We start from the raw sequence: 13,827 nt of genomic DNA, 5'->3' as shown, positions 1-13,827 counted from the left end.
GACAGCCTCGGAACCAAAGCTGGTGTCCACCCTACAGAACCACACTGCTCAAGTCCAGGGCATGACCCGGTGGGAACCAGAATGAAAAACACACAGATGGCACATACAGCTGGGGAGAGCAGCTCAAGCAAGAGAACCAAGCGCACCCTGAGGGGCAGCCAGAGGCCACGCTAATTAGATCAGCCCTGAGAGGAGGCATGAGGAAAACCAGAAGGCCAACACCCAGGGACTGTTTCAGCAGAAACATACTCAGCAGCTGCCCCTGGAAGGACCCGGTGCCAAGACAGACGTGGGACTGGCTATGTGGTCACGGTTAAAAGCTGTTGCTATCAATGATACCCCATTATCCTGCTGCAAGGGATTTTCTTGCCAGTCCGCTGACTCAGAAGAACAGTGTTGCAAACAAGACATGGACTTTAGTACAGGTCTCTTCTTACCCAGTGCCCTTGACTCCATGTTAGAAATCACCCTGCAAAGAAATGGTGTGTTCTTTACAAAGGAGCCATCATTTTTAAAACGAAGAGCCCGACACTGCACAGATATACCTCCTCGAAAGCCCCACAAAACCGCTGAGAAGCTGCTCTCTGCCTACCAGGGAACTCAAAAACTTCACTCAGTACCAAAGGGCGCATTAATTTCAAAGCCCTTTAGTGCCAGCAACAGCAGTTACCGAGAGAAGCTGCAGCTCCCAGTTACTGGAAATAATGGAGGCAGAAAATAGAACGGCGGCTGGAATGGGTCTCCACGCTCAGCTCTCCATGATGAAGCCTCTGCACAGAAACCACTTTCAAAATAAGAGCCAGCTCCACCAGCAACTTAAAACAGCTCACTACCTATTTCCACCCTCAACGGCATTCCCTTCTTCACCATCTCTCCATCTCAAGCCATCCATCCTAGGCTGCCACTCTCTAGAGGCTTCCCTGTGGTCTAGAGGAAGCCAAGGACAGCCCTTCACCGAGCACACACCACCGAGGCAGCCGACCGGGCCAGCGGCACTTACCTGGCTGCGTTGTCGAGAATGTTCTTCACGTACACTGTGGACCTTCTTTGCCCCGTTTTCTAGGAGAGAGAGCATGTCAGGAACATGGAAAGTAGAAATTTCATGGAAAGATTATTTTTTTAATAGCAAGAACAAAAATCAAGGCCGGGCAGTGGTGGCGCACGCCTTTAATCCCAGCACTCGGGAGGCAGAGGCAGGCAGATCTCTGTGAGTTCGAGGCCAGCCTGGTCTAGAAGAGCTAGTTCCAGGACAGGAACCAAAAAAAAAAAAAGTTACGGAGAAACCCTGTCTCGAAAATCAAAAAAAAAAAAAATCAGTGTAGTTAAAGGTTTCAAAAATACTATTATTTCCCATGTATTGAGAACACCTATTTTTTAATTAAAGTTTTTTCTCAAGCAGTATAATCGCAGGACCCTGGGCCTCTCTACGGCAGTAGCTCAGGGTTCCCAGGCACCCTTCACCCTGTTCTCCTTAATGTTTCTATCTAATATACCTAGACCACAGTGTCAAAGTCAGAAAATGGATGTGATAGCATGTGTCTAGTCCTATGCCATTCTATCATGTGTGTAGATGTACGTACTACAGTGCGCCACCGTGAAACTATTTCATTTCCCTGGAGAGCTGCCTGTCCAACCCCTTCACAGTCTGTCTCACGGACTCTTCCTCTTCCTGACCTCCAGCAAACGCTGACTGGGGACACCTCCATTTCTCTAAGTGAACTTTCAGCTACGCAGGTAATCTAACTGTATCCGAGACATGTTCCGTGTGCTTCTGTCATGGATGTGCTACACACCCTTCACGTCTCCTACTCCCATTCCTTCCTCAAAGAACAGACAGCAGAGGTGACCCTGCCTGCCACTGGGTTGTCACTGAGGTAAGGCAGCCTGGTGACGGGGAAGAGCACAGGCAGTTTGAGGCAGCCTTGTGGTGGGTCTCGCTCCGTCTCTACTGCTAGGTGTGTGTGTGTGTGTGTGTGTGTGTGTGTGTGTATGTGCACGCTCACCTCTTCAGAGATCAGGTTGTACCATTCTCTCCTCACAACGCTGTTGTGGTAGTGTAAGTGGGGCTTCGTGTACTTAACATACTCGAGGTTGGCGTTCAGCTTGGCCCAGTACCCCGTCAAACTGTAGACCTGCAACCAAACAGCAGGGGCGTGAGAAGCAGGCACTGAGGTCCACGCCATAGCAGGGACTACATGCGTGTCGCTGCATGTCCTTTGGGTGTTGGCATTTCTGAGCGACTACATCTTTCATGGTACAGTCACACCCATGAGAATTCGACAGTCAAGAGACTCAGGGAGCCCTCGCCTCTCTTCTCTCCCCATTTACAACAGAGGCCTACAGCTCATTTCCCAAAACTAAGGACTTGGGGGGGCGGGCTCAGCAGGAAGCCTGTATAAAGGCATTTCCTCCCCAGGGAGCAATTCTCCTGGCTGGGGAGATGCCACCACACTGTGTCCTGTGTCTGTAACTCAGAGCAACTGGAATGGACTTGCTTCCTTCCTAGGTTTACTCACTTCCAAAACCTAGTAATCAGAAGAATATGAACGAATTTCACAATAGCTGTTAAATTCTTCCAAAGAGTATTTGTTGGCTTTTAGGTCTTTGAATTATTAGTTATTTGTTCTCTCTTGAAGAATGTAACCATTATTATTTGCCTTTTAATAACAAAATACTATGCTAATGTGTATTTAATGTTGAAAAACATTATCTGTAAACATGGGAGCCTGGTGATCATACACTGGGATTTCCAGGTCTCTGTGTTGCAGAACGAGAAATTGGACAGGGCCCTGGGCAAGAGCAGAGGCAGAAATGGTTTATAGGCACATCCAAGGAAGGAGGCCAGCCAGAGCCAGCAGGTAGAAGCGCAATGGCAAAGACTATACAAAGCACTGGGACTTTATAGCCCGGTCTACGAGGCCGTTCATACAGCATGGGCACTCTTATATACGCTCCGTCGGGATACGTCCACGTTGGAGGGCAGCAAGCCATTTTGGGCTTCACTCTGCTGTATTTTCCTGTCTCGCTGGCATCAATTGGTTTTTATGATGCAGTCACATATGTTTGACCAAGGCTAGATACAACATGTGTGGTCTAATAGCCGTTGCTTACAATGTGGTAACAGACTTAACAGAATTCAAGAAAATAAGAGAACTTATAGACCCCTCAAAACATAAACTGTTTGCTGCTGTTACTTGTTACCCTCCAGAACTTGAAGGTAAGACCCCCCCCCCCCACTGCTGAAAACACCACATATTCACGTTATAGGACATGGAGAAATCATGGCATTGACCTGGAATCTCCATCCCCGCCGGCTGGTCAAACTAGAAGCATGTACTTGCTAGTTTTCATAGTGATAAAAGGTGTTCTGCATATTACTAGAGAAAGAAGAGTACTCATCAATGCTACTATATAAAGACTGTAACCGCACACTGAAGCCAGCCTTTCCCTCCCAGTCTGCTCCAGGGGGATACGGTGCCTCAGAGTCTGCCCGCACCGCTGCTCATGGCCCAGAGGATGATCATACAGGAGTACTAAGGGGTTCAGGGTGTTCCAAAGGACCACATGAAGATGGGGGAGAGCAGAGAGGAGGAGGAGGAGGTGGAGGTGGACATGGGGCGGGTCGAATCTAACTATATGCTTGGACTGGTTAGTTTCATTTGTCAAATTGACACAAGCGAGAGTCATCTGAGAGGTGGGAGCCTCGACTAAGAAAACGCCTCCATCATCAGACTGGCCTATCAGCAAGGCCGTGCGGTTCCTGATTGATGATTGACGTGGAAGGGCCCACCCACTGCGAGTGGTGTGGTCTATGGGCAGGTAATCTTGGGGTCTGTGAGAAATCAGAGAAGCAGGGGGGCAAGCCAGGAAGTAGAACTCCTCCGTGGCCTCTGTTTCAGTTCCTGACTCCAGGTTCCTGCTTTGGGTGTTTGCCATGACTTCCTTCTATGATGGACTATCTCTGCATGCTGAGGTAACCCTCTCCTTCCCGGGTTGTTTTCAGCCATAGTGTTTGCTTAGTGCAGCGAAGACTTAACCAGGACAGTGCATGTACGAAATCTTTGAATAGGACGTTTAAAAGAGAAAAAAAAATAAAATAGTGATAGATGAAATACCACACTGCAGTGTGACTCATAAGCTAACGGAAAGGCTTCCCACAGATTTGGGGATCTCAGTAAGGTAAGTTATGTGGTGCTTTTATACTTTTATTTAGAAAGCTGAACGGCCGACACAGCCAAAGCCCCTTCTCCCAGAGATAGAAAATCTCACAACCTTGAAAACTAAGACGCGTTTCCAGGGTACACGGGAGTGCTGCGGTCAGGGTGCTTTCCCGGACTTTCCTTCAGGGACCAATGAAAGATGAGCCCTGCCCTTATTTATGGCAAATTTATTTTACCTATCCCTTCTCACTAGAAAATATTTTCTCTCCAGAAAATAATAATAATAATAATTTTCTCTCTAGAAAATAACAACAACAACAATAATAATAATATACTCTTAAAAGTCAGACAAGTCCTGCATACTTAGCTACCGCCTTTTTGTTCCCTACATCTGGCCATGGAACACTGGAGCCAATACTAGAAAACTAGCTGGTGTTGTGGCGCCATCTAGTGGTCAGTTTGGCTATGTGCATGCCTGTTTTAGCACAGCAGTTTAGAGTGGGATTTACCACAATCTTATCCAGGGAGAGAACTGGGGTCCCCCGGTTGTGTGGCCTGGTCCCTTTAAGTCAAATGCTCCTGCTGACAGAAGACTAAACTCACACTGTGGGTTTGTTTAAAAAAAAATTCTTCTCTGCACTTAAAAAAAAAATCTCTGGGGGCCAGTAAGATGGCTCCGTGGTTTCTGTTCCTAGCCCACGGGTGGAAGGAGAGGATCACCTCCCACAGCCCTCCTCTGCCTACACACCCACACATACACAGAGAGATAAATGTATTTTTAAATCTCGTTTTTCTCATAGTCTTGAGTCAACCAAGGATAACAGAAAAACAACTGTGGGCAGAGAACAGCCTTCAAGCGTGCTAGACTGCCCCGTGGTTAGACAGTGTGCTGACAGGGTCTCTACAGTGTGCATGGTTAGTGTGTGCTCACAGGGTCTCTACAGTGTCCATGGTTAGACAGTGTGCTCACACAGGGTCTCTACAGTGTGCATGGTTAGACAGTGTGCTGACAGGGTCTCTACAGTGTGCATGGTTAGTGTGTGCTCACAGGGTCTCTACAGTGTGCATGGTTAGTGTGTGCTCACAGGGTCTCTACAGTGTCCATGGTTAGATAGTGTGTGCTCACACAGGGTCTCTACAGTGTGCATGGTTAGACAGTGTGTGCTCACACAGGGTCTCTACAGTGTCCATGGTTAGATAGTGTGTGCTCACACAGGGTCTCTACAGTGTGTATGGTTAGACAGTGTGTGCTCACACAGGGTCTCTACAGTGTCCATGGTTAGATAGTGTGTGCTCACACAGGGTCTCTACAGTGTGCATGGTTAGACAGTGTGTGCTCACACAGGGACTTTCCCCAGAGTTGCTTACACCTTTTAGAGAGTTCAGGCCTTAAAATAGTTCAAAACTGCTGAATAAAAAGGTCTCGCATCCCTCTTCTTCTATATGGAAACATTCCCAGTAATGAGCTCTCTGGTTCACCAAGCTGTACTTAGGAAGCATTATCTCTTTAGTCTGTTCTTGATGTGCTATCTGGAGAGTGGACATGGTTCACGTCTGTCCAGGAAAAGTCACAAAACAGAACACAAAGATCTGTATTGTAGACAAAACAAAAGTTAAAACTTATACTTAGTAAGAAATACTACTAGTCAAAGGTCCCATAAAAATTCTCAGAGAGTCTGTTGGCCTATTATAATCTCCACGTTTTCTGACTGTTGGGAAGTACCATCAGCATTTGGTCAGTGGCGTAATGTTTACCCTGTTAACATGCAAAGACGGCTGTAAATTGAAAGGCCTGTTTGGGAGACTGGGAAACACGGGGTTCCAGGGAAACATATTTAAGAAAACAAAAGATAAAGACGGTATGTATGTTCACCAGGGCTATTAGTAAGTGAACAAAGCCAGTGAGGGCAAAACCAAGACTCTGGGTTTGGATTGGCGGCAAGGATGGATCAGAGGCAAGACCTTGAGAGATGAGAAAAGGCCAAACGCTGCTCACAGTCGTTAGTGGATTGCGGCCTCCGGCATGCGACTCCATTAGAAACACCGGCTTCTGCCTGACGTAATTGTTAAGGGGGTGTGGCCTAAAGCCGCGTGAGGTTTTCAGGTTCCTGGGATAATTTTTATGGATCATCGCTTTCAGCTGAAGACGTGGTTTGAGCACATCCTGGTGAGTGCAGTGAGCCTCCTGCCCGGTCCAAGGCTTTTGACGCACAGCCCTGAAGGCTGATGCGGGCAGCGGTGACTGAGAACGAGGAGCCGGGTAGAGCGCATGCGCTGCTCTATCTTTGAAGACTCCCAGCTTCTAGAGAAAGCCAACATGATCAGAAAATAAACGTAGCTTTTATTTTATTTTTTTAAAAAAAATGTTAGATGTCACACCTTGAAGGAAAAGGAAAATAGAATCTGCACATGCCCACCCTACCAGCCCAGCTCAGCACCTCACAATGGCATTTGGGTGCGGCCCAGGCACTCAATTGACACTTGACTAAAGTGGACTGAAGTTGAGAGGGCTCCAAATACTGTCCCCGTGGAGAATAACCATGCAAAGTGAAAACCACAGGTCTCGTGATACACCAGCTATCCGAAAAGAAGTCAGTAGGGTCTTGTGTTTAAGACAGAGTCTCACTATGGCTGATCTGAAACTCGCCTGGTTGACTTGACCAGGTTGGCCTCAAACTCACGGAGTTCTGCCTCCTGAGAATTAGGATTTAAGGCATGCACCACCATGTCTAGCTCACAGTGGCCTTTTAAAAATACAAAATGACTACAAGAGAGATGTCTCAGTAGTTAAGATGTCTCAGCCGCTCTTGCAGAACACCTGGGTCTGGTTTCTAGCACCCACATGGGATAACTCAATGCCTGCCTGTAACTCCAGTTTCAGGGGACCCAAGGGGTCTCCATGGCACACGCACACCTGAAGTATACAAACAAACATGCAAGCACACACACACTTACACATAAACAAAAATAAACAAATCTTTAAAAATATACAAAAGTGATTTGCAAAAAAAATCAAAAACAAAACCAAAAACAACCTAAATGTGTATATGAGCTTAGCTAGTAGTCCTTGGTGTCCGGGTTAAGAAGCAATCGGATTGTCAAGGAATGGCCAAAAGGCATGTTTCTCTGTACAAAAGGGAGTTTTAACCTTTTACTTTGGAAGAAAGAAAATTATTCCCATCTCTTCTTCAAAAATCATCTTGCTCCATTTCTTGAGATGCCATAAACCAATCCCTGCAGGAAGTCCCTCACTGCTGTTGGTTAAACAAAAGGGCCGGTTACATGAGGGGACCGTTTCTCACTTATGGCTTGGATTGCCAACTGATCCAGAAACAGAACACAGGGGCCGGTGGTACTGGTTCATCTGCAAGTCGCTGGGGGAGCGAACATCCACCTCTCATTTCTGAAAGACCCTCTGGCTGTGGTTCATCGGCATCTTCTTGGGGGAGGAGGTGCCCCCCGAGAGAACCCTTTACTCTGTGTACCAAGAGCTGGCCCGGGTCTTCATGGATCTGCAGGGCATCTCATCTCAGCACCAGCTGTGCAGAGAAATGGAGGAAGGCACTGTCTCTAGCATGGAGATGATGCAGTCGTGTTGACATGTGACAACAGACCTGAAGAGGGTGACCACTAAGAGCCACAAGCAGTCTCATGAATATAAATAAGCTTCCTCCTGCTCCGGCATCAGGCAAAAATTCCACTTCCTTGACCCATCTGGGGGTTTTATCAGCCGCTTTGTGTTGTTTTTAGTAGGCTGGACTATTTTAACTGTAACCGGCATATCTCCCATTTGGAGTATATGCCCGCGGAAAGCCAGGGTCGAGTAAGATATTTCCCTCCTCGCAGTCTTAGAAATTGAATATTATATCTCTAAGCAGAAGTACAGAGAAGAGAAGCCCAACCCAGAGTGGCTGGTAAGGAAGGAACAGAAGAGGGGAGGAACAGAGGAGAGTGGAGAAAAAATATATAGCTCCATAAAAAACATTTTTAAAAAATTAACAGGAATAGAAATAATAATCTTCAGGCGTGGGTCTGGCTCTCTTTTATAGCTGGGAGGCAGGCGATCCCATCTCCACAAAAGCACAAGAAGAACCAGCTCACTGGCTGAAGCTCTGTGACTGGTCATTGATGCTGCCTTGTGGTATCATACAGGCATGCTCACAATATTAATTGAACTCACTGTAGCTCACTCTCCCCGGAAACACATGCGCTCCAAACTTTGGAAAATCAGAATTTCCCCGAGAACCAGCAGACCGTGCTTTATTTCTGCCAATACAGCGGGTCTAGAGAGCTGGTACGTTGTGATAATGCTAATATTTCAGATCGCTAGCAAATCTTTTCCCCAAACGATGTCACCTGTCTGCACTGGGGGCTCTAAGGAAAATTAGTGTATTTTATGCTTCAATAAGTAGCAAATTCTTCCCTTGCTCTGTCTAGTTCAAGTAGCTTTAAACCACTTTGAATGGGGAAGCTGTAAGCAAAGTCTGGATGGAGAAGAGCCCAGGAAGCAAACACAGGATCCCAGACGCCCAGGAGACCTGCGTCCTGGGAAACCCGCAGCACTCAAGTCAGAGGCTGTGAGCAGGTGGGTTTCAGGTCTTTCCGGCCTTCCTCGTCTCTGGTTCAGCCACTCAGTAATGGCCTAACAGATGATTACACACACTAAAGAGTCTGGTTCTGAGCCACGCATATGGCGCCTACTTGGAATCTCAGCGCTTGGGAGACTGAGGAAGAACAATGACCAGTTGTTCAAGGTGAGCATAGGTTACAGAACAAGAGTCTGTCTCAAAAAGGAAGACAGACAACATTAGTAGGAAGGAAGGGAGGGAGAGAGGGAGGGAGGGAGGGAGGAAGGAAGGAAGGAAGCAAAGGAGGGGAGGAAGGGAGAGAGGAATGAGGAAGGGAGAAAGCAAGGGAGGGAGGGAGGAAGGAAGGAAGGGAAGGAAGCGAGGGAAGGAGAAAGAAGAGAGTTAGGAAGGAAGTTAGGAAGGAAGAAAGGAAGGAAGCGAGGGAGGAGAAAGGAAGGAAGGAAGTGAGGGAGGAGGGAGAAAGGAAGGAAGGAAAGCAAGGGAGGAAGGAGGAAGAAAGGAAGGAAGGAAGCGAGGGAGGGAGAAAGGAAGGAAGGAAGGGAGGAAGGAGGAAGGAAGAAAGGAGGGAGGGAGGGACAGAGGGAGGGAGGAAGAAGGAAGGAAGAAAGGGAGGGAGGGAGGGAAGGAAGGGAGGGATAGAGGGACAGAGGGAGGAAGGAAGGAAGGTCTGATTTTAAGCCTTCTTTTGGAGAAGACACCGTCTCCTCTACTTGAAGCGTGCTCACCTCTTCCCCCTCACATCTGTACGGCTGTAGTTCCCTCTCTGGCTTCCTGTGGTTAAATAGCCCAATGGTTTCTCTTCTCACTATAAAATCAGGCGCAATTTTACACCTTTTACACAAGTTGCTGCTTCCCCAGACCAACACATCGTTTACCAAGGATCAAAGCCATTCTTAGGAAGGCTCCTTTGGCAACATTTCTTTAATGCATGAATCTTGTTCCCATATGCTGACTTTAAAAAAACAAACAAACAAACAAACAAAAAAACCTAGAGCTTTTAAGACTTAAAAATGTATATGAATATAGCGCCCGCACTATGGGACGGTACATGAGCCGGGAACTGGGCTGGAGACTAAGAAACACACGCACACACAGACAGACAGAAATACGGAATATGGTCATCCTTGAGACAACAATGCCCACTTCATTGTGCTCAGGGGCAGCTTATATAGGACTCTGTCCACGCCCCAGCTCTCGGAATCTTTCAGCTGCAGACTCACCAGAACCCACTCCCCTGCCATCAGAGTCTCCTGCTCTGAGCAGCCTGCAGGCTGCTCAGAGCAGGGGAAAATGAGTTTGTTCACAAGAAATTCAGGGTCTGGGGGTCCACAGCCCCCAACATATGAATGCTTACCTATGTGCACACAGGTATACATGCACTGTGCATGCCTGGTGCCCCTAGAGACCGGAAGATGCCAGACCCTTAGAACTGCAGTGACTGATGGTTGTGAGCTGCCGTGTGGGTGCTGGGACTGAACCCAGGTCCTCTGCAGGAGCCGCAATGGCAAAGAGCAACATGCAAACCTGAGGTGACGCAGCTGGATTACAGCACTAGACTAAATGCTCACACCGAGCAGGAGGGGATGGTCTCATCTCCTTCCGCCCCTAGTCTATCCTAGGAAAGAGGAAGTGTGATCAGAGAACCCTTCCTATAATACAGCAAGAACACTGTGAGACAGAATTAATGGCCTACAATAAGCCAATGAGGAAAAGGACAAAAGGCCTTCTCATCGCTCCCTTATACTTGCTTTTAAAAGCACACAACGTTGATAAGGTTGTAATAAAGCTAATAAACTCCTAAGTCCTTTTGGTCTTAGATTTATGGATGTGAATACACAGTTCTCTCTGTGTATGCCATGTGTGTGTAGGCGGCAACAGAAGCTAGAGGGCGCTAGATCCCCTGTGGCTGGAGTCAGAGGCAAGGTCATTGTGAACCACTTGCTGTGGAGAATCCAATGCGTTCTTGGAAGAGCAAGTGCTCTCAACCTAGGATTCATTTCTTCGGTCCCCTCAAACTCTTTGACTGTGTAAATTAACTCAACTTTTGTGGAATATTAGTTTAGTAAGAAAAAAATAAAAGCTACAGAAAAAAGCCACAGTGTCTTACCATAAAACATTCTTAATTTCTGACCTTAGGGGAGTAAACCAAAAGAAAAACTGCATGTATAAGAATACATAACATATAAAATGGAAATATTATCTTTAATTGGATAAAAGAAACAAATGTAGTACAAGAGATCAAAGCCAAGGCCTCACACATGCCAGGCCTTCCCTTCCCACTGAGTTGTTTCCCTAGAAAATGTGGGTGCCGTGTCAAGATAATTAAACAGGCCGAAGAAGACTGATTAAATAAATTCAGACATGCCAACTCAGGGGAATCATTACCAATCATTGCTTTCTATAATATGAATTCATATTTGATCAACTGTCCCTAGATCACCATGACTACTGAGTCACATACACACACCTATGGCAGAGACAAAGAGGAAGTGGAAGGTAGCAGTTGCTACCCTAGAAGCTATTTAACTGTGGATTATATTTCTTCTGAACATTTTCTTCTTGCTAGTCATGGCATTATCATATACCTGGAATCCCAGCTACACCAGAGACCAAGAGTACAGCAGAAGTGTAGGGTAGCTGTCCAGCCCCTGAAGGACCTAAGTTCAAGCCCAGCACGAAAACAGAACAAAGAAAACAACCCCTTCGCAGGTTTGTCGGTTGTGTACGTTATGGGTTTGGTAGAACCACCAGTAAAGACACAAACCATGAAATGCTAAGACACAGAACGTGCCCTGTGGCTGCCTCGGAAACATGACTTTTCCTCTCATCTTCCTACATCAGGAGGGTTTCACAATGGCTCCATGCTTGCTTCTCGAGACGGCTGCCCAGTCTGTCTTTGAGGGCCTCTGAGAACCAAAAGCTATAGAACCAGCAAGCCAGACTCCATCTTAACGCTGTGCCTCCCCAGCTGTTGAGCCGCAAGGGCCCGAAGAATCAAATGTAAATAAAAGACCTCAGCACAAGAAGTAGACACTGCTGCCAGAAGCTGAGGTTCCCCAGCCTAGGCCAGCTGTAATCACAAGAAGCTGAGGTTCCCCAGCCTAGGCCAGCTGTAATCACAAGAAGCTGAGATTCCCCAGCCTAGGCTGTGATCACAAGAGGTAATGCCAAAAGCAATAACGGAGCTGTAGGGAGACGGTGCTGAAGACACCCCTGCCCCGCAACAGTTTTAACTATGTGTGTATTATTTTCTCCTCACCTTACCCCACCCCGTCCTTCCTATTGGACTCAGAAACCAGCCGTTTGTAGAGAGACACTAAGCCCCAGAGCTTGGTGCACAGGAAAGAGCTTGAGGGGGGCCAAATGGCAAGCCACTGCCGGTCACCTTTGAGGGATGGAGGGGCTGTTCTTTGAGGTACCAGGAAATGAGATAGTCCCAACCCTGTGTGTGTGTGTGTGTGTGTGTGTGTGTGTGTGTGTGTGTTGTGAGTGTGTGTGTGCACGTGAGCACACTGGAAGGAGGAACTACAAATCAAACACAGCTTCCAGCCTCCAAAGGGAAGTTACAAGAGCTCCTTCAATAGGAAATAAACCCTTGTGGCAAGTATTGGCGATCCAGTTTTCAAGCTGAGCTCCATAACTCTCTCCCAGCTTCAGAAAGCCTCACTCGCTCTTCAAACAGCAGCCCTAAGACCTGATACACTCTATGAGCAAGACTCCAGTCTCCAGAGAGCTCACCCTGCTTTGGGCTGCACTGGTCTCCAGCAGGCTGCAGTTCTTTTGGGAACCACAGTGGTACGGGGGAAGCAGAGGTCTCCTCAGGCATGAGCTTTCGCCCTCTTTGCAAGCCACTTACCTTCATAAGAGGCAACGGGAGCTCTTCTGTCACAAGCATTAATCCAGGAATTTCCTGGGGGGAGGAGATAAGGCAACATATCAAACACCACATGCTTTCCTATGGGGGGAGCATACACAACATATCAACCATCCCACGCTCTTCCTATGAGAGGCCACACACAACATATCAACCACCCCACCCTCTGGCCTCCTCAGGAAGTGCTTCTGCACAGACAGGCGCTAAGGATAGCCAGCTTCCTGTGTGATAACCTTTACTTTAAATAACGTCCCAGTGTAAAAATAACAGGACACAGTGTCGTCGCTTGCCTTGGAAAAGGAAAAGTGCTTTAAATAATAGCTGAGGGAGAAAAGGTTGTTGGGAGGAAATGCAGAACAAATACTGCGTTTTAACACATTTCTACCTAACAAATGAGGCAAAATACGTTTGAACTGTTAAAGTCATAATTTGATGAAACCATCAAATCATCTGTACTCCTTTCTCCCTGTCCTCCGCCTTTCACTTACTTATCTGTAGCGCTAGCTGGTCTTTTCCTCTCTAGAGGGTACCAAAATCGGTGGGGTTCTCACACAGTGAGGTCCACCATGATCACAGGACAGGAGCGCCCCAGAAAGACATTTGCACAGGCCAACAGCTGAGCTAAGACATGCTCAGTTCATGCCAGGAAAGCCCAGCACGGCATTCTGCTAACAGTGAACACTAGATCAACCTTAATGAGCTAGGGGTTGTTGAATGTCTAATCCCAGGCAAGGGACAGAGAGGCTGGAGGATCAGGAGTTCAAGGCCATCCTCAGCTCCGTAGAAAGTTTGAGGCCAGCCTTGGCTAAATGAAATCCTATACATTAAAAAGTGGGGGGCGTATTTAAAAGGATAAAACTTCCCAAATTGTCCTGACTTCATGGATACTATGGAAAATGTATCTGTATGCTAACTATGTAGCCTGCCTATCTGCCAGTTCGGATTTCCTTCCAGATGTAGCTGACACTAGAAAACAGCCTAGGATTGCTTTGTAAAAATGTCCAATTGGAGTCTGAGTGACTGGATCTTATGGACACACTACTCCTACGGAAGGACGGTCATCTGTGAGGCAGGGGTGAACTTTCAGAACTTCTGAGCCCTTGAGTTCCCCACAGGAGCTCAGAACGTCTGCGTTAAAAATCACATGAACTTCATTCATCACCACTCAGCCATACACACAGGCACCAAAACGGTGCTGTGTCTG

General features: G+C 47.2%; 1 protein-coding gene across 3 annotated transcripts in view; it reads right to left on the bottom strand.

The window, feature by feature from the left end:
• Window positions 1-13,827, bottom strand: part of Gsap (gamma-secretase activating protein) — an 84,826-nt gene that overhangs the window by 16,575 nt on the left and 54,424 nt on the right. For all 3 annotated transcript variants that reach the window (XM_075956317.1, XM_075956316.1, XM_075956318.1), the window contains exons 19-22: window positions 12,606-12,659; window positions 2,004-2,132; window positions 1,001-1,059; window positions 438-469 (exon numbers count right to left, since the gene is read on the bottom strand). In XM_075956317.1, coding sequence (XP_075812432.1) covers window positions 438-469; window positions 1,001-1,059; window positions 2,004-2,132; window positions 12,606-12,659 — 274 coding nt within the window. The remainder of the gene's footprint in view (window positions 1-437; window positions 470-1,000; window positions 1,060-2,003; window positions 2,133-12,605; window positions 12,660-13,827) is intronic.

This window comes from Microtus pennsylvanicus, chromosome 22 (genome assembly GCF_037038515.1).
Source record: "Microtus pennsylvanicus isolate mMicPen1 chromosome 22, mMicPen1.hap1, whole genome shotgun sequence".
Classification (NCBI taxonomy): domain Eukaryota; kingdom Metazoa; phylum Chordata; class Mammalia; order Rodentia; family Cricetidae; genus Microtus; species Microtus pennsylvanicus.
This window is presented reverse-complemented; position numbering and strand designations above follow the sequence as displayed.